This window comes from Lutjanus erythropterus, chromosome 7, assembly GCF_056507025.1.
Source record: "Lutjanus erythropterus isolate fLutEry1 chromosome 7, fLutEry1.hap2, whole genome shotgun sequence".
In the NCBI taxonomy this organism is placed as follows: domain Eukaryota; kingdom Metazoa; phylum Chordata; class Actinopteri; order Lutjaniformes; family Lutjanidae; genus Lutjanus; species Lutjanus erythropterus.
In genome coordinates, this window is record NC_139323.1 from 8,417,522 (window position 1) to 8,438,943 (window position 21,422).

At 38.7% G+C, this 21,422-nt stretch overlaps 3 protein-coding genes across 3 annotated transcripts; 1 reads left to right on the forward strand and 2 right to left on the reverse strand.

Annotated features, from left to right (window-relative positions):
• Positions 1 to 412: 412 nt before the first annotated feature.
• On the forward strand, positions 413 to 11,254 carry atg4b (autophagy related 4B, cysteine peptidase). Its single transcript, XM_084722527.1, has 13 exons — positions 413 to 562; positions 3,394 to 3,495; positions 3,629 to 3,700; positions 3,794 to 3,892; positions 4,079 to 4,180; positions 4,287 to 4,359; positions 6,016 to 6,095; positions 6,496 to 6,692; positions 8,564 to 8,642; positions 8,771 to 8,916; positions 10,151 to 10,207; positions 10,330 to 10,423; positions 10,540 to 11,254. The coding sequence occupies exons 1-13, from the start codon at positions 553 to 555 to the stop codon at positions 10,611 to 10,613; spliced, it is 1,185 nt and encodes a 394-aa protein (XP_084578653.1). The 5' UTR covers positions 413 to 552; the 3' UTR covers positions 10,614 to 11,254.
• dtymk (deoxythymidylate kinase (thymidylate kinase)) lies at positions 11,145 to 14,238 on the reverse strand. The gene is made up of 5 exons (XM_084722529.1): positions 14,002 to 14,238; positions 13,759 to 13,867; positions 11,944 to 12,034; positions 11,646 to 11,843; positions 11,145 to 11,553 (listed from the first exon to the last, which is right to left on the reverse strand). Exons 1-5 carry the CDS (start codon positions 14,129 to 14,131, stop codon positions 11,443 to 11,445), a joined length of 639 nt encoding a protein of 212 aa, XP_084578655.1. The 5' UTR covers positions 14,132 to 14,238; the 3' UTR covers positions 11,145 to 11,442.
• Positions 14,239 to 15,933: 1,695 nt separating this feature from the next.
• On the reverse strand, positions 15,934 to 20,711 carry agxta (alanine--glyoxylate and serine--pyruvate aminotransferase a). Its single transcript, XM_084722528.1, has 11 exons — positions 20,362 to 20,711; positions 18,686 to 18,878; positions 17,999 to 18,063; positions 17,820 to 17,920; positions 17,660 to 17,730; positions 17,443 to 17,527; positions 17,263 to 17,361; positions 17,063 to 17,132; positions 16,505 to 16,600; positions 16,225 to 16,353; positions 15,934 to 16,136 (listed from the first exon to the last, which is right to left on the reverse strand). The coding sequence occupies exons 1-11, from the start codon at positions 20,518 to 20,520 to the stop codon at positions 16,029 to 16,031; spliced, it is 1,176 nt and encodes a 391-aa protein (XP_084578654.1). The 5' UTR covers positions 20,521 to 20,711; the 3' UTR covers positions 15,934 to 16,028.
• Between the last annotated feature and the right edge of the window lie 711 nt (positions 20,712 to 21,422).

Consider the following 21,422-nt stretch of genomic DNA (forward strand, 5'->3'; position numbering starts at 1 on the left):
ATGCTCAATAAAAGATGTTGGAAGCAACAACATAAAAACAAAAGAAAAGAAATGTAGACTGAACAGCACATAGCATCTTTGTTTACTATGTAACGTGAGTGCAATCGTCTCTGCAGTCGGGTCTTGGAGGAACACTTGATTTACTAAACTCTCGCGAGAATTGTACGCGTTGTTTCTTGATTTTGCACTTAGTGCAAATTTGATATGTTTTATAATGTGACAAGGCTATGGTAAAAACAAGAGCAGATTTAGTGATAAAAAAATAATAAACTCCTGATTAGAGTTACGTTAAGCTCATAGTTTGGGTTAAAATTCTCGCGAGATCTTTGCGGATATGGGGTTCCCTTCAAGACACGACCCGCCTCTGCCCTGAACAGTTTTCAACGGGATGGCTACGTCAGCCGCAAAAGACTCCCCGCCCTACCAAATCTTATTGGATGTTGGGAGAAATATCCCGCCTCTTTCCGAATTCCACAGCAGCACTCTCTTCCCATTGGTCCAGCGAGTCAGAGTGCAGAGAACAACAAACAAGATAGGGTGAAGACCGTCGGGATGGATGCAGGTAAGCGAGATTTTATAGTAAAATAACATTTTTTCTCTCCCACAGCAAGCTAGTTTAGCCACAGAACAATCACAACAACGCTATTTCAATCCTGGCAACAAATCTCCTGCTCTGTCACAACAGGATTGCCATCTCCAGTTGCCACTCAAACACATAGCCATACTGCTTTGTAGCCTCGATGACGTTAGCCTGCTAAACTGATGACTAAAGCTAATTGCTAACAACGTTAGCCTGCTGTTATTGCTAAATGTTGCGGATTCCCTGCTTTGACAGCTCGCGGTATAGCCGTATAACTTCCTGGACGGTGTCCAAATGTAATATGTGTTAATGTCATGTAATGCTGTTAAGTTTCACTCTTAATAATTTGCCTTTTGTCCTTGGCTTGACTGTTTATGCCAACGTTATGCTACGCCCAAGATGAACATCCCAGTCGATGCACTGTCACCATCACATCACTTATTAGGCTACTGTTAGCAACGAGAATGCTATTAGCTCTGAGAGGTTATGTGGTGTGCAGCCTCATGTAGATGAATAATAACACTCTGAGAGGGTGAACAGACTTCTTATGGCTTTCTCTTCTCTTTTCGACTCTAAATACATGCCTTCATTCTTTAGCTGTGACAGCTTTCTGTGTTCAAGCTAACTCACTGACAGGTAGTAAGCTAGCTAGACAACTTTTCCTGTCTGTTGTGAGTTACGTGGATAACATTATCTGTTGTCGTAAACCACGGAAACATTTTTTATTTTATTTATAACATTTTGCATTGTCAAACGACAGGTACCAACTGTCCAAATTCCGATTTTCCTCAATCTTAAAAGGAAATGTAGCCTTTAATGGTGTCCACTATTGTTTTGCATAGCTTTAAATCTGGCTTTGAGGCCAGTATTTCTAACTGCAGTGAGTCTGCAAACACAGACTATTACAGTGATTGCTTTTACTGGTACGCTTTTTTAAAAGCACACATTAAATTATTTACTTATGGATTTATTCACAGCTAATTTCACAAGGGAGACCTTTTGCAGATATTGATTTGTTCGATTTTGCCAGTTTGTTTTATCATTATGTATCCTCTGATATTAAAGGGACACTCCACTGATTTTACACATTAAACGTACTATGAGGAGTTTTTAACTGCTTGTAAAAGTCTCGATTTAATACTACTGTAGAGCTGCAATGATGAATGGATTATGAACTGATTATTTAAATAACCATCAACTTTTCTGATAAGTGATTCATTACTATGGGCAGTTTTTTAAGAAAAAAGCAGGTTCCAGTTTCTTAAATGGCCGTATTTACTCCTTTTCTCCTCTGTGACAGTAATTGAATATCTTTTGGTTGTGGGCCAGACAAGACATTGCTGGATGTCATCTTGGCCTTTGGGAAATACTGATGTATTTTTTTTTTTTCTATCTTTAACCATTTCTGACATTTTATCGGCTAAATAACTATTCAATTAATCAAGAGAATAATCAACAGTTTAGTCCCCCAGGAAAATAATCATTGGTTGCAGCTCTATACTGATGCATCCACATGACCTACATAAGCAAACAAGATAAGATAAGAAGACTGGCTATTTATATATAGTTTACCTCAAAATAAAAAATGACACATTTTTCTTCTTACCTGTAGTGCTATTTATTCATCTAGATAGTTTTGGTGTGAGTTTTGAGATATTGGCCATGGAGATATCTGCCAATAAAATGAAACTAAATAGTACTCAGCTTATGCTGCTCAAAGCACAAAAAAGTAGAACATATGTAGAAAGAAAGTAGTTCTGTGGTCTGTGAATTTTTTTAATGTATTGCTGGCACTTTGAGCGCCACAAGTATGTCATCTCACACAAAACAGTCATGATGGATAAGGAGCACTACAGGCCAGAGGAAAAATATGAATATTTGATTATGGGGTGAAATGTCCATTTAATGTCTGCCACCAGGTCGGAATTTCCTTGAAATCAGATGAAAAGAGCCTGTGTTTACATTATCCCAGGCAAAGTTACAGTGAGTGGTATGTAAGCCAATTAAGAGGAAGCAGGAGGAGATTTTTTTATTGAGATGTTTTTATTTTCTATGTTATATTTTGTGGTTATGCCTGTGGAAACACTGCCGTTTTTGTCGACAGGGGACCCAAAATCAACACAGTGCGAAACGTCCTTGTAGTAGTGTTAGATTCAGTTTATTGATCATGAAGAGTGTCACTCAGCCTGTAAAAGCAGTTGTAAAATATTATCCGTATCACTGCAGGAGTTTATTAAAGCCTGAGAAAATAACCCCAATGGTGTTATAGTCATGTCAGCCTGTGCTTGAAGACTACAAAAACAGTGTTTTTTTAAGCTCTGTCCAAACTAGGTACTACAAGTCAGGATAACTTGGTCCCTGCTGCAACAAATTTTACCATTCTTTTTTAAAAAATCTGTTTCTCACAAGTCCCCAAACTTCATACAAGTACAATGCTACTACAACTTTCTGGAGTGTAGGGATAGGCAATATGGCCCCTAAAATAATATCACTTAACTTGTAACTTGATACTTAAATTATCCCACAGGGAGATTCCTCTTTCACTTGTTCCATTGCATGTGAAATGAGGCATCAACAAAAACAAATATTTAAAATGCTAGATACTTCTTAAAGATGGATTGGCATATATAAAACAACCTTCTAGCAAGTGACTAGAATTCCTTTCAAGCAACAAACTCATCCTCCATCTTAACTCGCTGACAGATAGCCTCACTTTTATTAGCTGCAACAAGTAGTTAGTGGGTAACAACATGACCACAAGCAATCCCTCCTCTGTAATTTCCCCACATACTTACAGTTGACTTCTTTTTCAGCTACCTTGACGTACGACACACTTCGCTTTGGAGAGTTTGAAGATTTTCCTGAGACCTCAGAGCCTGTGTGGATCTTAGGGACGGAATACAATGCACTCACAGGTAGGACTGTGAAATATAAAGTTTATGTGAGACAGAGAGAAACGTGTATTTAAGTGATAAAGGTTCACATTCATAAGTATAGACTTTTTTCTGGGGATGTAATCTAACATGGTGATTTCTGGTCTTCCCGTAGAGAAAGATGAGATTTTATCAGATGTCACTTCACGACTGTGGTTCACATACAGAAAAAACTTCCCACCAATTGGTAAGTGAAGACATGTTTGTGTTAGATGAGATTTAAGTGATCTTGTTGTTCACATGTAGTTACAAAAGGACATGTTTCTTGAATCTGTAACAGGTGGGACAGGGCCAACATCAGATACAGGATGGGGATGTATGTTGCGGTGCGGCCAGATGATCCTAGGCGAGGCCTTGGTGTGCAGACATTTAGGCAGAGGTAAGACAACTTTAAAAAAAAAAAAAGAAAAGGAAAGAAATATCTGTCATGATTGTGGATAGATGGTCTACATAGATGACACTAGATTTGATCACTGTGTGGCACTAACAGCTCTTCTCCAGTGAGTAGACTGTACCGCACAGAGCTTGTTTTAAATAGGCTTAATAACTGGCTTGTTGTTCTCAGACTGGAGATGGGCCAAAGGCCAGAAACAAAGAGAAGAGTACGTCAGTATTCTCAGCGCCTTCATTGACAAAAAAGACAGCTATTACTCCATCCATCAAATCGGTAAGTAGTGACTGTCAGACCTGTCTAATTACACCAAGGACTCACTCAGGCAGTCCTCAGAGAGTTTCCATGAAATTGTTTCCTTTTTTGTTCCTAAACGCTGCAGCCCAAATGGGAGTTGGAGAGGGAAAACCTATAGGCCAGTGGTATGGACCAAACACAGTTGCCCAGGTTCTTAAGTAAGTACTGCAAAGAATCTACAACTTTCAGTTGTTTCCAGAGTTTGTGTTTTAGACTGCAACAAATAATTTTTTATTATCAATTACTTTTTTGATTCATGAACTGAAGGTGCTCCTTTTTGCTGCTGACAGTCTCAGATTGTTATTATATGTGTCTGACAATATTATAGAAAGGATCACTACTGAGATAAACCTCACCAGAGGCAGCCGCTGTATCGCTCTGTTCAAAGCAACCAGACTTCATTGACAAAAACACTTATTTTACCTCTCTGGTCCACTGGTTATTAAAAGACCAAAAGTTACCCATTAACACAAACAAACACATCATAGTCTCACAATAATATGAACAAACTACGCACAGGATAAGCACAGGATAAGCAAAGTCTGTATTTTATTCAGATTTACTGACATTATGCCCCAGATATGTCATGTCAGTGCTTCAGATGTGAAGTGTCTTCAGCAGCCACATTAATTGGAGAAAAGGCCAGATCATTAACGAGACAAATTACCCTCCGTCTCTTTATATTGACCAATCAGCATTGAGTATCAGCATATTGGTCCCTCTCCCTCATCATCTGCACTCAGACAGCTGAAGAGCAATGACCACAACAGCTTTGAATAGGACTTCTTACTTTTACTTTTTTTTCCTTCAGGTTATGTGTGTTGCCCAGAGCAACCACATGCAACCTCTATTTCAACGTATACTTCATCTGGTGTCTCAATAAACATTCCTGGGGTCGTAAAGTCACACATCTCTTGTTAAGTTCTTACACGACACACTGCAGCGGACCACTTCTCACTTAACCAGTTAGTAACTGTTTCTGAAAATAGAGTTTAGAGTTGTTTTGCCCACTTTCTTCATGTGTTACAAGCATAGATACACATTTGCAGCTAAACATCTCTGTCATTTTAACTCAATATAATATATTGTGTGTTTGGTGAAATGTGGAAGGTAATTTGCTGTGGAATTCTAACTTACAGATGTGGCAGATTCACATGAGATTAAGATCACTGATGACCTCTGCAATTATTATAAATTACTAGAGGTCCCCAGGTTATAACAGGCAGGTGCAAATAGAGCTTTAGACACAATAACAAAAAAGGAAAATAGGCTCCAGGTTGAAAAACACTGTTGAAAAATACTATAGTTACTTTTTAAAGATTAAAGGTGCTCAATAGACTTTTTTTGTAAATAAACAAACATTATATTTACATTCAGTGTTTGTCCCAGAAACACAGTTTGTATCCTTGAGGGCAAACAGGTGCATTTCCTTTTATGATAACTCAAATCATGCTATATTTACATCTGTGTTTACCAGCTTGTAGTCCTCTTGTTTACTGCCTTTGTGTGCACATTGCTGCATTTGTTAGCATATTAGCACTAACAACAGTCAATGAGCATAATAGTGTGAAAGTGGTAGCAGGAATGTGTATCGTGTCATACTTACAAGTGCATTCTTGTGCTCAAGCTTGATACAATGACGTCTTTCTTTTCCTCTCTCACCATGTATTCAACCATCCCTCTTTCAAACAATGAACAAAAAAAAAAAAGACATACTATACACTGAGGAGGTTTAAAACATTTTAAAGAAATGTTCTTTCCAGTTTGGTAAAACACAACAGTGTGACTGTCTCAATGTGCTGTCCTGCTTTCAGGAAGCTGGCGGTGTTCGATACGTGGAGCAGATTAGTTGTACACGTGGCGATGGACAACACTGTGGTCATCGAGGAGATCAGTGAGTGCGCTTGTGTTGCAACTTTGTGTTTGAGTGTTTTTCTTCCTGTTATCATTCATTAGTACAAGCAGTTTAAATGTCACTCCGGGGCTTGTACTCCAGGTTAAAGTCTGGACCAGCTGGGATTGTTTCAATTTACTCTTACTATTATTAGAGTTAAGAGTGAAAACAAATTCAGATGTCAATTGGAGAAAAGAAAACAAGTTAATTCAGTGTTTTGGTACTTTTGCATGTGCAAATACACAAATGAGAGATAAAATTAGCTTAAATAGGAAAGCTGTCATTAGATGGATCGCTGTCATAAATTAACATAAAGTAGCCGAGGCGGTCAGTGTCAGTATTTTACTCCAAACTGGGTCTGTTTTAATCCTTTTCTAACTTGAGTCTTTTTCCCCTGCAGAGCGTCTCTGTATGCCCTGGCTGGACATTGCAGGAGCCTGTGCCGAACCAGAGGGAATGGGTGAGCTCAATGGCTGCCTGGAGGGGGCGTGCGCCCTGGCTGAAGAGGAGACAGCTCTCTGGAAACCTCTGGTCCTGCTCATCCCCCTCAGGCTGGGCCTGAGTGATATAAATGAGGCCTACATCGAGACCCTCAAGGTGAGGTACTTCAGCGAATTACCAACAACAACTCATCTTACCGTTTGACATTTTTGTGAGTCAGATTAACACAGTCATACCTCTGTACTTGCATGTAGGCCTCGTGTAAAACATGGCCACCTTTTTTTTTTCTCTCCAGTCAACCCTAATTGCATGAGTGACTAAAGGTACACTGACTTCAGAAGTTATGTGGTTTTACATTGCCTCTGCAGGTGGCTTTCTGAGAGGTCTACTACGAAGAAAGTTTGACACAGCCAGGCTTTTTTTGCATTAGCTGGGTCAACAAAACCAAAAAGCCCCAGTCAGAGATAATGAGTATCATGATGGTGGTTATCAACTTTCAGGTTTTCTTCACCAGTCACTGTACATGTGCCCATAAAAGAAAGCGTTTGATGCATCATTTAACTCTTCTTTGGCACAAAATGGACTAATTGCGTGCCGCTTACTTCAGTCAAGAGGAACAGGTTACAACAGAGAGCTATGGAGTATAAAAAAATATTACTATGGCAAAAAGCAACATTGTTGCTGCAAATAATTCACTAATGCTGACAGAAAATTACTAATCGATTCAATGCATGCTCAATGCCAGATGTTAAATTATATCTGACAACTGCTCTTAAACTTGACACATTTAAACACAATACTCATGAGGTACATTTAAGTGTGACGTTCTCCTATAATCAAGCATATGTGGAAATACCAATAAACTAATCATTTTGCATATCGCCACTCCCACTCATGTCTGCATAGCATTTTTTTCTGAGCAACAGTGTCTTTTTTTCAATTGTTCCCAAAGAGAAGAGAAGGGCTGTGGCTGTAAGTGGCCACCTAGAGTAAAGGCGCTGTGCTCAGTATCTTTCTTGGCAGCGCTCTGCCTTTTTTGAGTGGCCGCTCCAAGTGTTTTGAGTTGAAAATCTCTGAACTTTTCAGAAGGGGGTGCTAGTGTCACTTTTTTCCAGGCAGGCAATCAAATATTAGACGGGGACACGTCACTTTGGTTTCCAAGAAAATGGAGGACAGTTTACCTTTCTGTTTGCACCAGAGAGACATGAAGCAACTTATTTCTGTGCCAGAGCCCAGGGGGGAAGACGATTTTAAAGGTGTCTGTGTGCTGAGCTTCCTGTAGACCTGTGTCTGAACCTCTGTGGTTTGAAGTTTCTCTCCTGTGTGGCTGTTTGTACCTTCGGGTATCTGCTTTATTTTACTCTCGTGTTCCCTTTCAGCTGATATGAGTCTCAAGTTACTGCCTGTGAAAAATGAACATTTTCAGATTTTGCTCTTCATAATAAAAGCTTTGAGATAATAATATATCAGAGGACCTTTTATTGTGAAGAATTTCTAGGACATTGCATATAGTTTTACAGTGTTTACCAGCCACTTGACAGCCACTATGGCTTTTACCATAGCCCATATCAAGACACACCTTTAAGCGGGGAGCCCAGATGCAGATCCCCAGTGCTGAGCTGAAGAGGCAGTGAAATAAATGTCAAAATAAATTCATACAAATAGGTAATAAAAACCAAAGGGGCAATGCTAGACTGTGATGCGGCAGCGCTATCAGAGGAATTTTCAAGATATTGTTGTCTTAGAAGCAGAATCCATGTGCACAGCGTTTGTTAACAGTACAGATGCTTCACTCCAGTGCTCCACAATGCCATGCCAGAGCCTTTCTGCCAGAAAAAAACCCTATGTGGACATGGGGCCTCAAAGAACTAAACTTAGACTAATCATTTTTTAAAACAAACAAATGGTATGCTTTGGAAAATGATAATAATATAATTTATAATGTATGAAAACAGGTACTTGAATTTCCACTGAGGCAAAGTCAGCAACAGCTGGGGTGAGATAAACCCTCTTGTCTCTTTTCACAGCAATGCTTCATGCTGCCTCAGTCCCTGGGTGTTATTGGGGGAAAACCCAACAGTGCCCATTACTTCATTGGTTATGTCGGTATGTCTGGTCTCTGTGTTTGTGAAATAAACACTCAGCTGTGCACCGCACGCTCATGCTTACCATATTAATTCTACCTACACCAAGAGAACAATCTAATCATAAACATGCTTTTGTCTTTTTTGCAGGAGAGGAGCTCATCTACTTAGACCCACACACCACTCAGCCTGCAGTGGAGCCATGTGAAGATGGCCAAGTCCCTGATGAGACGTACCATTGTCAGCACCCACCCTGCCGCATGCACATCTGTGAACTGGACCCATCCATTGCAGCGGTAGGATTGCCAGGGAGGGGTTTTATACAACAGAGCTGTTGTATCTCAAACTTACGGAGCCCAGTGTGATATTAAGAAAAAAATCCTCTAAGTCATTGTAATGACAAACTAATGGCTTAATATGTCAAAACAATGACTTGGTATTGCAAAATAATGACAGACTTTATCAAAATGAGTTCATATCTCAACACAGTGAGAACCTTTCTCAAAATGATGACAAAATTTCTCAAAATAATGAGTTAAAGTCTGAGCAAAGGAAAGGGGGGTTTTTCTTCTAAACACATTATACATGTTAGAAAATAGGTGCTGGAAATGTGTATATACTGAGAACTATGGAGTAGGTAGTAGTGTGGTGAGTCCATTTCTGTGTTGAGGATTTTTGGGGCAAACAAGAAACATGTTGTAGCCATGGTCCCCAAACACTGTGTAAGGCCCATGAATCGACACACAAACAACAGTGTCCACCCACCCACAAATGTACCTTCAGTGACTCTCTCAGTCCAAATCAGCCCAGCAGTTCACCTCAGCTCACTTCAATTCCAACAACCCCTCTGGCTCTGGTGGCTCAAACATGTCTGGACACGTCCGATAAAGCTGCTGGACAGAGCGTCCATGTTTCAGGTTGTTTTCAGGTCATAGTAGTGTTTGACACTGAGACAGAGGAGTAGACATGCCCTCAGCATTTCAGATATAATAATATATAAATAATATAAATAGATGATAATATAAGATAGAATAATATAAAAAAACTTCCAAATAATGACTTAGTAACGTATAACAATTAGTTAATATCTGAAATTAAGGAGTCAGTATCTCAAAAAATGGAAAACATTCTCAAAATGAGAAACTTTCTAAAAATGACTTAGTATCTCAAATTAATGAGTTACTATTTCAAATGGAGTTAGTATCTGAAAATAATGACTTAGGGTCTCACAATGAGAACTTTGTCAAAGTCATCAAAATAATGAGAAACTACTTTGTCTCATTGTTTTGGTACTATGTCATTATTTCAAAATAAGAGATTATTTTGGGAAAGTTTCTCATAATTCTGCACTGCGAAGTTATTTTGAGAAAGATTTTCAGTATGACTTATTATAATCTTTGTTCTGTTCACATTGACAGAAATGGGCTTCCATACAAACTAAAGGCCATTTAAATGCTAATGCGAGCGGGCTGAAAACTTTTTACAGTCACTCAGATGTTCCACAGCTGATTATTTTCTGGTCTCTGCCAGGGTTTCTTCTGCAAAACAGAGGACGAGTTTGATGACTGGTGTATGCGCATAAGAAGGGTATGTTTCTGTGAACAATGCTCTTTTGTTGCTCATTTGACTTGTCTGCAGCAGTTAAATAAAACATCACTTTCCTGCGGGAGGAATTTACACGTGATAAAATGATGGTCCTTCTCTTCCAGCTGTCCTGCAACAGAGGTGGCCTGCCCATGTTTGAACTAGTAGACAGTCAGCCCTCTCACATGGTCAGTGTGGATGCCCTTAACCTTACTCCTGGTGAGTGAACTGCTTAAGTTATATTATTAATATACTATATTCCAAAAATTTAGTTGCTAAAAATGAATTTTAATGTTTGTTTTTTTTTCTTTTACGTGTTGATCGTCACTTCACAGATTTCTCAGACTCGGACAGGTTGGAGCGGTTCTTTGATTCAGAAGACGAAGAGTTTGAGATCCTTTCCCTGTGAGGAACATTCGGACAATGATTTACTGTTCTCGACAGTCGGCGAGAGATTCTCTGTCTCTTCTCTGTATCAGAAGGGAAGCCTGAGGGGATGAACTTTAACTGGAGACCTCTTGAGCCAGTCCAGCTCCAATGGTGTAGTCAGTGTGTGTCACACAGCGCTCTTCTCAACAGCCACTGAATGCTCTCTGTATCCAACATTGAGACTGCCTGGTGGAGGCCGTAGCAGGAGCTCAGGATCAATTCTGTATGCACATTTTCACATACATGTGTTTCCATTTGAGTCTTAACACTTTAAATGTTTATTCTGAAGTGATATGGTGCCTTTCCCTGACTCCATAAGTTAAATTGCCATAACAGTTTTATGTTGTATAGAAACACAATGGTTCATGATGCCCATGGCTTAAGCAGTTTGTCACTAATAACTTGAGTCTGTAACAGCCTGTAATGAAACCAAATTAAGTCAAATCTGCAGACAAGTTGTATTAATTGTTCATGCAAAGTATCCTTGCCAAGTCTAAAACATATACACTAGTTCATTTGAAGATTATTTATTTAATCAACACAATATATAGACAGGTGAAAAACAATAAGACCATGTAAGAGGATTAAAAAGTAAAAATAAAATCAGAATCTGATGGACAATGGTTCTACTCAATTTCAAGACAGTATGAAATTATATCTGAGACACAGCCAAAGCATTTCTCTTCCACTTTCAATCAAACAATGTCAAGTAAAAAGAGGGCTGAAGCAAAGTGTGTAGTGCAAAGAAGAGTCATTTAGTTACTATAAAACAGACTGTCATGGTGTCAAAGCGTTTCACTCAGACTGGTTCACTTCCATAGCTCTCCAAGTGGCATGTTCTGAGCTGTGTTGATAGCATTAAGGCTGTGGGTCGTGATGTCCTTGTGCACATCCTCAACACTGTGAGATGCATCAATTACCTAGAACAGATCATTTAGATCACAAGCTGTTTAATAGATTATTGATTCAAATGACATTAGGAATAAATCTGCAATCCAGACCTGCCTCATACCTGCCAGTTGACAGAAGGATCCTTCATCAGGTGTTCAAACTTCTGTTGAACTGCTCTTTGGAAAACACTGGTCTCATATCTCTCCTCTCCATACTGACCTCTGAGAGCAGCCTCAGCTGGACTGAGCTGCAGAAACATGACGAGGTCCGGCTTTGGCAACCCCACATCAGGTTTCTTGCACCAGTCCAGACAGAAACCCTGAAGGATACAAACATGTCAAACTGTATCTTGTCATACACATAATAGTAACATTACAGTCTGATGGATGCAGAGTTTGAAAGGGTGAAAAAAGACTCACCGGCTTTGCACTGGTGAAAGCAACTCCAGAGAAAGCGTACCTATCTACAACCAGAGTGATGCCTTGCTCCAGCTTCTTCTTCATTAAAGGCCTGTGGTCAGAATTATTTCATTAGTTTTGCTGCAGAAGAAAATGCAACACAGGCTTGAGACAAAAGACAAATATGCATTTCTCAGATTGAAGTTTGCATCATCGCTAATAAAGGCAACCGCTGAGATGGACAGAAAACCAAGTTCTGTTCATGTTTGAAAAGATAAAGCTGGTGTATTTTGTTATTGTCAGCAAATCCCATGAAAAAAACAAATTTGAGTTAGTCTGTCTCTCAACACTTTGACAACCCCGAATCCATTGGCTCCTACTTAAGACTTAAACCCTAAAAAATAGACACAAATAGTTTAATGTTCCAGATACCAAATACTTTCACTAAACCGCAAGGCAATATTTTTTTTTAACACATCTCAAACTTAAGTACATTTTGCATTCATTGGAGGCTTTAGTGAGTAAGGCAACAGAATGGTGTGTTAGGGACTGACTCTAAATAATCTACAGTGCTGTGTTTATGGTAATGAAGAAACATGTCTCCCAGTACAACAGTGTGGTTCACTGGTGTGTTTTCAATTGTTGAGGATGAAGATTTTCATGCTTTGGCTATGCAGATAATATTTGGTAGGAACATTGGTCTTACTGTGAAATAGGTTAACAATATGAAAAATCAAATATCACGTATCAAGTACAAGCACTGGAGTTTACATCATGACTTTAATACTTTTACTCAACTAAGAGGGAAATGCTGAATATCTACTCTTTCAGGTGCAATATGCTTATCAGTGCAACACAGATATAGTTTAACTAGGTGTGTATCAAAAAGAAAACAGGAAGTAATTCATAGTCTTCAGAGTCTGTTCAGTTTAGCAGCTGAAAATAAAATTCTAGTGAAAGTACTCCTTAGACAGTGACAGTGTAAGGATAACACTATGATGTTTTGTCTTTCTACACTTTTTGGTTTTCAGGCAAAATGTGAAAAATGTCCAGTTTTATACCAAAGTAAGCAGCAGTCAGATTTTTTGATTTTAAGTTAAGTAGTAGTTTATGCAAACAGCACCTAATGCAATGTTACATTAATATTTTGTTTAGATGCCCACAGCGAAAGCCTGCTTGTGCAAACACAAAATTTCTATTACTGAAGATCATCCGAGAAATTTTTCTCCAGTCAAAAATAATGGGGCTGTCAGGTCTACATATTATCCTGAAAGACACATTTCTTAGAATAAAACTCTTAATACTTTCGTTCCATGTACATCTTCAAAACCTGGGCAAATAATCCCAAAAACTCTCTGTGTAGCTACATACCACTAGGGGGCAGGCATGAAATGGGACAACCCCAGAGTCGACTGCACTTGTTACATTTAAAGCTGCATCATTGCAACGGTGAAGACGCATCTGTTGAATATTTGGGTGAACTATTCCTTTAAGTAGTGTCACAGCTCGTAGTGAGTACTTGGCTCATTTCGCAGACCCTTTTCACAGCTGACATTTTGACTTGTCATGGCACGAAAACCACAGGAAGATAAAGTAATATCAACGGTAATTTCCTGGAAACTACTAATTGGAACGCAGTCTTTATTTATGTTATTAAATAAACCTGTGACATTTTTGTTATGACATGCCAAACACTACATACGCTATTAATAACACTACTTTAACTTGACATACTTAAAATTTACAATGTAAGAATCGAATTTCTTTCTTTTAATTTTGTGTTTGGTATTTGAACGCAGCACTGTAGTTTTTCCCGCCACAGTAAAGAAGTCTTACACCAGTTCCCAGCGGTTTGCAGAGAACAGCAGATGCACTGTGTGGTCCTCCAAATCACTTCTTTTCTCCAGGTAAGCGCTGATCAGCTGTCCGATTGTCGTGGTCCTGTCTGCCCAAAGAAACCACACCACGGATCATGTCATGTTACTCAGAGATTAAAAGTTATACTACACAGCGGCACGACGGCTAAAACAAACAACCAAATCACACTACTTGCTAGCGTTAAACTGACAAACGTCTCACCGGGGAATCTCATCATCTCAGCTGGTCGGCCGCTCTGTTGCAGCGCCTGAATCAGCCTATTGCACTGCGTAGTTTTCCCGGCCTTGTCTACTCCCTCCAGCACGATGAGAGCTCCTCTTTTACACGCCATTACTGCCAACTGGCTCTGCTGGGAGCGAGACAAAGACAAAGACAAAGACAGCGAACTCTTCTAGCTAAATGTCAAAGGCGGTGTTAAGTCCTACTATTTACGCGCCTTTTACTGAAGCAGTCCGTCAATAAGGAAATGCAACGACGTATTTCCGGTTTCGTTTGTTGTTGTTTTTTCAAAATAACTTTATTTAAAAAATGTCTGACGCAATTCTGACTGAGCAGCTTCATAATTAAAAGACCTTTCTCATGGTAGCCATAGTGATATGCTATAGTAGGGTAAACACAGGTGTCACCCATTATACTAATTAGTTAGTTTATCTCGTTCAATTTAGTGTAATAAGCCCCTTTCCAGTGACAGAGGAAGAGAGGAGAACCCCTGAAGCGCGGAGATCTCGCGAGAGTGATCATTTCAACCCAAACCATTATTATTTTCTAACCTTAATTATTATTGATGGCAAAAATTAATAAACCCCAACATTTTTGACGCCCCACCCCATCATCCCAGTATGGCAGGCAACATCTCTGTACAGACCCCTAGGCACAAGGAGATTATAAGTACATGTGGGGTCTCATACTGTGATGTTGGTTGTAACCCTTCATCCCTGTATGACCCCCAGCATCACTGTACAGACCCCTAACCCTGACTCTGTTTACCTTGAATGGAACAGAACCTGAATTAGTATCATCGGTATTACCTCATATCAATATGGTAACAGTGAAAAAGGCCTAGTATAACAAGAAATTAATACATTTTTTCTTATTTCATATTTAAAGTTTTCTATTACAAGATTTTGTTGCAGTTGACATAATGAATAAAATCACACATGCACAGGCGTTACAGCATAATAGTAGCCAGTATTAATATTCTTTTTAAATTTAAATTGTTAAAGGTAGCTGACAAGTATTTATGTAATAATTTTAGCATGACCTCTCTCACCTGATTTGTTATTTATATTTTTATACCACAATGCAGTGTGACACAAACACAACATGCAACCTATTATGTCCTATTATTTCTTTTTTTAAAAAATTAGGGCTTTACTTTGTTACGGCAGGATAATTCAACAACTCCAGGTCCCACCATGCCTAGAAAATTCATCATTTTAGAGTCAAGGCCACATGGCATTTGGTGTTTTTCTGAGGGCTCAAGTGTGGCCAAATGTCAGGGCAGCAAAGCCATCAAATAAAATAATCATTTGAAGTTCATGGAAATGTAACTGTATTAATTTGATTTAATTTGAAATGTATGAATAAAATGGACTTTATTTCACAAAATAATTTATTACTTTTTATAAATAAGCAATTATTATTCAAACTCCTGAGTCAGAAGTTCTTACACTCTTAGCCCTGGACTCTTTAAGATGGGAATTGGGAGTCAGGGGGACTAACATGATGTTTTTGTTTTTTTTTGTTTTTTTGTTTGTTTTTTTACATTAATGTTACAAACATTAGGGTGTAGTACTCATTAGACTTTTAACACCTCTTAGGCCACTGGGACACCTAAGTCAGCATAGTGAATTATGACCAATTCATAACATATATGTTGAGTTTCGTGTCTTATTCATTTCATTTATCAAACTCTTTTTCCGGTGGTTCACAACAGACTAGAAATCAAACCCACTGCTGGTTATTTGTACAGTGTTTCACTTGATGTTGCCTAATAAGAATTAAGAATCTCAACAAAGGACACTGGTGTTTACAGTATGCATTAACAGTAAAGATGCACAAGAGGGCGGAGCATCAAGGCTGCTGAGAGGTCACTGTTCCCGTTCAAGTAGTGATTGAGCTGCAGAAGACAACTTCTGAGAATAATGTTTTATTTAGTACACACAGTCTCTTGCTTATGACAGTAGCATTGATTCAGGATTATCTTTACAGAATCCAACAGCAACATGTTACACTTTGCTTTTATGGCAGTGTTTGAGAGCATCTTTCAGCGCTGCCAGCACCATGTCAACGTTGGCCTTGCTGCTGTTACATCCCATAAGTCCCACACGCAGCACCTGAAAAGACCAAAAACATCTGGGAGTAGGCCACACAGGAAAACGACTTCTTGGTGGACATATATAAGAAAGAAAGATAATCTCTTACCAAGCCAACTGATGGTCCAAGTCCTCCGGAAATCTCTAAATTATGTGTTTTCATGATGTAGGTTGTGATCTCTTTCCAGTCGTATCCATGAGGAGCCACAATCGTGGTAACAGTCGGTAGTCTTGTTTTCTGCAACAACCATTTAAATCAGAACTAGTACTTCTCCCCTTTTATCATTTTATATCATTGTGATAAATTTTCTTCCTATAAAAGCTGCTTGAATGATGTAAATTCCAATACAAGTTACTATAAAAAATTACACAATTCTGTTAAAACTCACTTTTTCTTTGACAAAAAGTTTGAGACCCATGCCCTCTAAGCCAGTGTGGAAATACGCCGCCACTTTTTCATGTCTTTCCCATGAATTCTCCAGACCCTGAGAATGACAGAAAAGCAGCATCAAGACAGACAGTCAAAACAAATCAAAATAAAATAGCTGACACATAATCTATATTTTCAATTTGTATATTCATTTTTAGGGTACTAAGTAAGGGATAATGTACAGTGAGCAGGTCGTTTTTGTGAAATAAATCCTGACAGGATGATGCGGTGCTGAATCATCCTGAAGTGGTTTATTTCACAATAACACTGTGCATTATCCTGTTTGTTATGTTGTTATGTATCAAAACATCAATATCTTAAAACAAAATTTTAATTTTAAAATGGTTTTGGTGATTTCAAAATTTATTTTATTGTCCCTCCTCTTTGTTTGATCAGAACTGTTTTCATAGCAACAGTCTGTTCTTCATAACAACGGTCTGTTATACAGAAATAACAGACCTTAGAATGGTTTGACCAGTCAGAATTGAATATTGATTATATCTAACTCATGTCCCACCTCTTCAACAAGGACAGCCAGACTTTCCCTCAGAGAGTAAAAAGCAGTGACTGGACCTGTGTGGTGATATCTGTATGGAGGAAATGAAGGAGGCAGAGTGTTATTCAGAAATTGTGCGTGTACTGCTAAAAACGAGACCACAGTTTGAAATGTAATCAGTTCCTGTCTGCAGTGAAAAAAAAATGTCTGTAATGTCTTACACTCTCGCTGGTTTGCCGTCACATCCCCAGTAGTTTGCGAGCCAACTCAAATCCAAGAAGAATGACACAGGTTTTGTCTTCCGGTTGAATATTTTCTGACTGTGGAAAACAAAGTCAACCTTAAATACATGTTACGTACAGTATAATCTAAACTGTTAGGTGTGTATATACATTTCTCACCATGCTCTGTCACTGAAGGATATGGGTGCTGTACCTGGAGGAGCATTCAAAACCTTTTGGGAGCCTGTGTAAAGGATGTCTATCCCTGCAAATACAACCCCCCCCAAAAAAAATATCTATATTTAGTGTCACTGAAACAGATAATGTGACACAGTAAATGGGGTTTGTACACTGTCCCAGAGACACTGGAAACATCTGTTGGGATTTAATACTAAACCTTGCTGGTCCATGTATAGAGGGGCCCCTCCCATTGACGCCACAGAGTCGACGAGAAACAAGCAGTTATACCTGTCGGCACAAATCATAACAGCTGTTATCAGCTTTCATTGTTCTTACAGATGTGATGACGACAGAGGCGTGAGGCAGAGTGATCTTACTTATGACACAGCTCTCCGATGCCCTCTAAAGGATGCAGGACTCCTGTTGAAGACTCTCCATGTGCGAGGAAGAACACGACAGGTCTGTGTTTTGATAAGGCCTGGAATGAGAAAACAGCATGATCACACAGACTGTCCCTTTAATTCATGTGAATATAAGTGGAGAGTCAGACTGATACCTGCTCAATTTCTGCATTAGTGAGGAAGCCACCAGGGGGCGCCACAATGGTATTTAGTCTGGCACCTGTTGGATTGAAACACATGATATTCTGTGGCTGAATCAACTCAGAACATTTTTTATTAATTAAAGGGATAGCTCACCCAGAAATGAAAATTTATCATTATCTGCTCACCCTCATGCTGATTGAAGCTGATTGAGTTTCACAGGAAAACGGCGTTGCAGAATCTCCCAAACAATTTAAGTGAACTTAAGAGACTGAATTTTCATTTTTGGGTGAACTATCCCTTTAATGCTAATTTTAAAGGATTAAAGTGGAGCTATAATGGATTTTTATTGTAATCCAATGAAAGTGAGCACCACTGTTGCACTGGGCGACGTGGTCCTTTATTCTAATGAACACGGGCACTTTAGTTTATTTACAGTCAATCCCTCATAAACCACCCTGCTGTTGAAATATTAGCGCACCAAATGTGTATTAATCCGTAACTAAAAATAGTTCCAGACAAATTAACTGTTTGCTCAACACTACTGAGCCTTTTTTATATGAAACTCTTATTATATTTTTTGTGATCTGGTTTTTAAGATTTACATCTTCAATAGGAACCAGTGGGCTTAGTGTATTGACAGCTGGATTAATGCATATTTTATTTGTTGACAGAAAAATATCAAATACCACCAGCCTTACCTATCCTCCCAGCCATGTCTGCTGCTCTCTCTCCCCATATGCCATTGACTGCAGCCAGTACGCTCTCCCCGGGCTCCACTGTGTTGAAGATGGCACACTCCATGGCAGTGTGGCCAGTGCCGCTCACAGCCAAAGTCATGTTGTTTTGAGTCTGGAACATGTACTGGATTCCACTTTTGATGTCATTCATTATCTGTGACACAATAAGAGCAGATGTTGACGAACAAGGTAGTTCAAATACTTTCAGTAGATCAATTGGCAGAAAATGAATCAGCAGCATTTCTGATAACGGAGTCATTTAAGTCAAAAGATGTCGACAGTTCGACGGTTCCAGCTTCTCAAATGTGACTTTTGCTGGTTTTCTTAGTCTTCTATGATATTAAATAAATTATTTTTGGGTTTTGGATTGTTGCTTCAACAAAACAAGACATTTAAACATGTCCATGTTACTTTTTTTCATTTAGGGGGGTATTTCCACAAATTTCTGAAATTCCATGTACCACTGATGAAAATGATTGTCAAATTAACTGATAATGAAAATTAGTTGCAGCTCCACTTGTAAGTATGCTCTCTCTCGCTCTCACACACCCACTCTCATGTTTGTCTTTTTCTTTGGCATAAACCAATCTCATAAACCAGTTGCTTACCACCAAACATAAGCTTAACTATCTAACCACTAATTCCAACCTTGACCTTAAAACCAGGCCTTAACAGTACTTCAAACAGTACTTTTAAGTAATGAACACCAACCAAAATATCCTTATAATGCAGAAAAGTCCCCGTTTCATTGGTTCAACTGAAACAAGTCCTTACAAAGATACCAATATGTGCACACATACAGAATATTTTACTTTTAATCAAAGTGGCTTGGCTGCAGTTTCACAAGTTCCACTGGCAGAAGATGAACCTTAATCAGTTACTTGAGTAAAAGTAGCAGTATTCTGTTAAAAGTAAAAGTGCATTCAAAATGTACTCATCATTATGAACAATCACCCCTTTCAGAGTATTATAAAATCAGTTATTATTGTTGATGCGTTAACATGTATGCAGCGTTTTAATGTTGCAGCTGGTTGCAGTTATTTCTAAATATTTATCTGTAAAAACATCTTATGCTGTTTGTTCTCATATGTTTTGTACGTAAAATCTTAACCTACAAAGAAACCATACTCTAAAGCTGTCAAAATAAATGTAATGGAGTAAAAAGAACAACATTTGAATCATAGTAGAGTAGAAGTATAAAGTAGTAGCATAAAATAAAAATTCTCAGGTTAAGTAATGACATTAAAATTGTACTTCAGTACAACAGCTTACATGAGTATGAGTTATTTTCAACCACTGGTAATTTATAATAGATGCTAGAGAGTAATTGCTTTTCTGAGCATTATGGAGATGTTGAAAACCATCATAAGATGTACCACTATATCTCAACTGAACACAGAGATACAGGGAGACAATCATTGCCATATTCCACCACAACTACATAGAGCAAATAGTTATTTTAAGCTTTTAAAGTGTATATCTTTATACTGATTGGGGTATAGTCTATTTATACAAGTAAACCTAATGTTTTTCTCATATATATGGAAATAATTTCATAATTTCAACTTTTTATTTAACTATGAGGATATTTTTTTCTTTCACTGGCTACAGTGTGTGTGTTAAACCCACTGAGTTACCTCAAATATCTCTGGATGCATGTGTCCTATGACAGGCTTGGCCCCGGCCTCCAAGATTCGTGGAGGAACGTTGGAAGGTCCTGGTCCAAACATGTGACGATGTGGAACCGCCAAGGGTTTCTGCAGACATTTTGGCGGGGGTACAGAGAGGGACGACATGTTCCCAGTTCCCAGTGACAAGCGCAGTAACTCCACAAAACGTCGGGGAAGAAGGTAAAGTAAAGCCTCAGCTGAGCACACCCCTCTGTCTGACCAGTGAGCTCCTCAGGCCACGAGTCAGTCTGTCACAACATTCCCTGCTTTTATCTCTTATGTCCTCTTCTGTCAACACTTGTTGCCTTCTCTGCACAGTGAGCTCAGGTAGCTTGACACCCAACATGTCCTCAAATGTTAATCATTGACTACAGACTCACTAGACTGTTACACTGCTATGCTTTTGCCCCAGTAAACAGGATGTCTGACCTGTTTTCCACACGCAAATGTTCTTGTTAGTCCACACTGTACGTCAGTTATTGTAGGTTCTGATCAGTTGAACTTTATAACTTTATATTTGGATATTAGTAAACTCAAACAATGTTGAAGGCCTGGAAATTTTGATGTAGTATATTTTATTGATTTGGTGATGAGATATAAGAGAATTGTGTACACTGCCCAAAAGATTTAAAGGTTTTATCAGCAGAACCTCAGTGTTGTTCGCGTCGCTGACTGTAATAGTCAGTGGTGGAAAGAGTACTGAAAATCTGTACTCAGGTACAAGTACTGTTATATTGCTAAAAAATTACTCAGTTCTGGTGTACTGGTGTTTGAAAAATACTTAAGTAAAAGTACAAAGTATTTGTCACAAAAACTACTCAGAGTATTAGTTACTTTAAACTGTTGATGTCAGAGTCTCCTCTCCAAACTAGGGCTGCATTTTGTGTGTTTTGCTCTACCAATAGCTGAAACGCTAACAATCGATTAATCATTAATAATTGATACGATACAAAACAAGTGTTTTTCCCCTCATTTTTTTTTTCTGATTTAACGTTTTTATGTCCTTATTCAACAAATGTCTCTGCCAG

What these genes read in the sequence shown, in the direction of transcription:
- atg4b (XM_084722527.1), top strand. An exon ending in GGAATACAATGCACTCACAG is followed by an intron (nt 3,496 to 3,628) that starts GTAGGACTGTGA and finishes GTCTTCCCGTAG; the next exon opens with AGAAAGATGAGATTTTATCA. An exon ending in CCTACATCGAGACCCTCAAG is followed by an intron (nt 6,693 to 8,563) that starts GTGAGGTACTTC and finishes CTCTTTTCACAG; the next exon opens with CAATGCTTCATGCTGCCTCA.
- dtymk (XM_084722529.1), bottom strand. Translation starts at nt 14,131, where the DNA reads ATGGCGTGTAAAAGAGGAGCTCTCATCGTGCTGGAGGGAGTAGACAAG. An exon ending in TGAGATGATGAGATTCCCCG is followed by an intron (nt 13,868 to 14,001) that starts GTGAGACGTTTG and finishes TTCTTTGGGCAG; the next exon opens with ACAGGACCACGACAATCGGA. An exon ending in ATCCTTCTGTCAACTGGCAG is followed by an intron (nt 11,554 to 11,645) that starts GTATGAGGCAGG and finishes GATCTGTTCTAG; the next exon opens with GTAATTGATGCATCTCACAG.
- agxta (XM_084722528.1), bottom strand. Translation starts at nt 20,520, where the DNA reads ATGTCGTCCCTCTCTGTACCCCCGCCAAAATGTCTGCAGAAACCCTTG. An exon ending in TCTATACATGGACCAGCAAG is followed by an intron (nt 17,528 to 17,659) that starts GTTTAGTATTAA and finishes TTGTATTTGCAG; the next exon opens with GGATAGACATCCTTTACACA. An exon ending in TGGCTGTCCTTGTTGAAGAG is followed by an intron (nt 16,601 to 17,062) that starts GTGGGACATGAG and finishes TGTCATTCTCAG; the next exon opens with GGTCTGGAGAATTCATGGGA.